General features: G+C 34.9%; 1 protein-coding gene across 1 annotated transcript in view; it reads right to left on the bottom strand.

The window, feature by feature from the left end:
• RFTN2 (raftlin family member 2) overlaps positions 1 to 2,928 on the bottom strand; it is a 69,504-nt gene that overhangs the window by 26,925 nt on the left and 39,651 nt on the right. The window contains exons 3-4 of the mRNA XM_012641633.1: positions 2,215 to 2,359; positions 907 to 1,186 (exon numbers count right to left, since the gene is read on the bottom strand). Of these exons, the coding sequence (XP_012497087.1) occupies positions 907 to 1,186; positions 2,215 to 2,359 (425 nt within the window). The remainder of the gene's footprint in view (positions 1 to 906; positions 1,187 to 2,214; positions 2,360 to 2,928) is intronic.

The following is a 2,928-nucleotide window of genomic DNA, read 5'->3' as shown; positions in this document are numbered from 1 at the left end:
AATGTGCACTCCTCCGGTGCCAACACTGATCAAACATCAGTTAACATCAGCTAACTTAAAATGGAGTCTATTCTGTGCCAGGTACTGGACTAAGCACTTTGTAGACATTTCCTGTTTACTTCTCCAAACAACCCAAAGAGCGAGTCCCTACTATCAATCCCTTTCTATAAAGAAATTGAGACATGTGACTCCAGAGACATGCTGTTAACTCTAAGGTATAATATATGTAGTCTTTGATTTTCTCTGATAGAAAAAAATCATGCATTTTTAAATGCGTGCCCATAAAGGTATCAGAAAATTTTGAACAATCCAAAATACATGCATCAAATACTTACAATTTCTTGGGAAGACCTGCTAGTTGGCACAGAAGAATAAAACTATTGTTCAAAGTTATTCTAGGTTGCAGTTATTCTAGGCTACTATTGTTATATCACAATGTGCCATTTTCATATTCTAGTTGATGATCAAAGAAAGCCAATTAATTTCAAAGGTGAAAACCATTCATGAAACGGGAAAGGCCAAAACTAAAATTCTCACACATTGTTTATAAAGACAAATTTTAAGTCAGAACAGCTTTTTTTAGAGACTCGATTTTTTGGTACACATGTACAGCCTCCATTTTACAAAGGAGTTTTTGATGACTAAATGGGAAACCAATCTTCAACGCAAAGTTTCATTATGTGGATGGCATTGTATGACTTGCCAGGGACAACTGTCTGGAAAATCTGCTCTGCCTGACTTCTGGTTGTAATAATTTTAAAAAACCATGACAAGTTTATATTAGATCATTTAGTCTTTATAGTCTTTAGAAATTTACATTGCCAAATATTTCTACAAAAACTTTAAAACTTGTTTTGCTGCATTTAAACTAGTAATATATTCTCTTTCTACTCATCTTGTCAATACCTTCTCCCTTTCTTGATTTAGGGGACCTGGGGCTGCCATTTTGTTCCATTTGATACTGTCCACTTTCATGATGAAGTTCTTCCTCAATTCCACTTTCAGATGATTGTCCACTTAATGTTCCTTCATTCCAACTTTTACAGTTTTCATCTGAACTGTGTCTCACATGTAGCATTGATTCTATGTCTCCATCATGGCTGGTTCCATTGCAGAATTTAGACGGTGAATAATGCTGTGATATGAATCCAACAAATTTCATTCCTCTTTTAGCAGCAACATTAATCTGAGATTTAAAAAGAGATGACAGAACAAAATGTAAACTCCATTTACACTCATTACCTTATCAATTAACCTTTAGGCTCATTGAGGAGATCCCTTAGAAGATGTAGTAAACTGACTAGTAACTAAAGACTCATTCATAAACTAATTAACCTCTAAAATAGCACTGCTCCTAAGACTATATTACACTGTCATCATGACCTTCAAACAGAAATAATAAACTTTGGAAATTATGAAAATAGGAATCATATTTTGTATGACAGTAAGGTATATATTTTATATATTTTTTATGATAGCCTTTTATCTGAAAGGCTACGATTTGGGAAGAACTAATAATTCTAAAGCGTGATTTTTGAAGACCATATAATGATGGTCTCTCCAGTTGGAGCAAAATTAAAAACTATTCCAAGAAATCCCTAAAAATACAATTACTAAATACATCTTCATTAATAAAGAAGATATTTATTAATTTAAGCAAAAAACACCCAGCTTTGTTTGTTTGATGTTAATAAAAGGCTAGTTCTCGACAAATGTGTACGTATAAAGCATACCACAACTCTTATGATGCTTTCTGATTGGCTTATATCTTTATGCTATTGTCTCCTATCTGGAGCAAATACATGAGTAGATTCAATCCTATCAGTTAAAGAATAGGATTCTGAAACATAGTACATAATACCAGTAAAATAATTTGAGACCTTAAGAGTAGTTATTTTCATGTTCAGCACTTTTCCCCTTGACACATCTTTAAGATTTAGCTTTTTCTTAAATGCATACAGAAAAAAAAAAAAAAAAAAAAACCTAAGGCATTTTCCTCTCTGCTTTTGCTTCATTTCTTTGTTCTCTTTCTCCTGCGTTGAACTGGCAATTCCTTTGAGGGCAGGGACCGTGTCTTGTTCATCTTTGTATTGCAGTGTTTTATACTTACAGATGCTCCATACGTACTCATTAAATAAGTTAAAATGAAGAAATAGCAATGTCTTTTATGTGGTCACTGTATTAAACATTTAAATTGAATGTTTTCAATGTTACCTGGGAGGAAAAGAAAGAGTTATGATGGAGGTTGCAAGTGCAAACATCCACAGTTAGAATGAAATGGAATGGAAAAAGGCCACAAAGAACTGGGGCAAAATCGGAGAGCAAGGCCCAAAACGGGCAACTGCAACTCAGCCGCAGCCTATGGCGGGGAGAATTCAAAGAAGGGGAGAGGGTGTGGGTGTGTGGAGCAAGGACAAAAGACTATGGCTGATGCAATATCATTTCTGCCTACAAATTAGCATATTGAGATTATAACAATGTATGAAGCCTTAAAAATAGCTACAAATTTTCCTTTATATCAGGTGTCCTAGGAGATAAGAGGGAGGGGTAAGGAGGCATGGCATTCTGCAGGCAGAAATGAGTGAATTTATTGTCAATGCTTTCTCTAGGTCTTATTAGTTGATCTGAGAACAAATGCAGAAAGGTTTTTCTATTACTAGAAAATTTCATCTGGAAAGATCTGGTGACAAATATAGTATTAATGTCCTTTCCATTTTTTAAGTTGGAGGATTGGTACTTTTTAAATGTTATTTTCATTGGGAAATCCTGAGAAACACTTGTAAATCTAATTTTAAAATTAGAGTGAACATTGGCCTAATGTTAAAACTTGCTTTAAGGGCCGAGTGCCGTGGCTCACCGATTGCAATTCCAGCACTTTGGGCTCTGGGAGGCTGAGGCAGGAGGATTGCTTGAGGCCAGAAGTTTGAG

This window comes from Propithecus coquereli, unplaced genomic scaffold, assembly GCF_000956105.1.
Source record: "Propithecus coquereli isolate 6110/MARCELLA unplaced genomic scaffold, Pcoq_1.0 Scaffold167, whole genome shotgun sequence".
Classification (NCBI taxonomy): Eukaryota; Metazoa; Chordata; class Mammalia; order Primates; family Indriidae; genus Propithecus; species Propithecus coquereli.
This window is presented reverse-complemented; position numbering and strand designations above follow the sequence as displayed.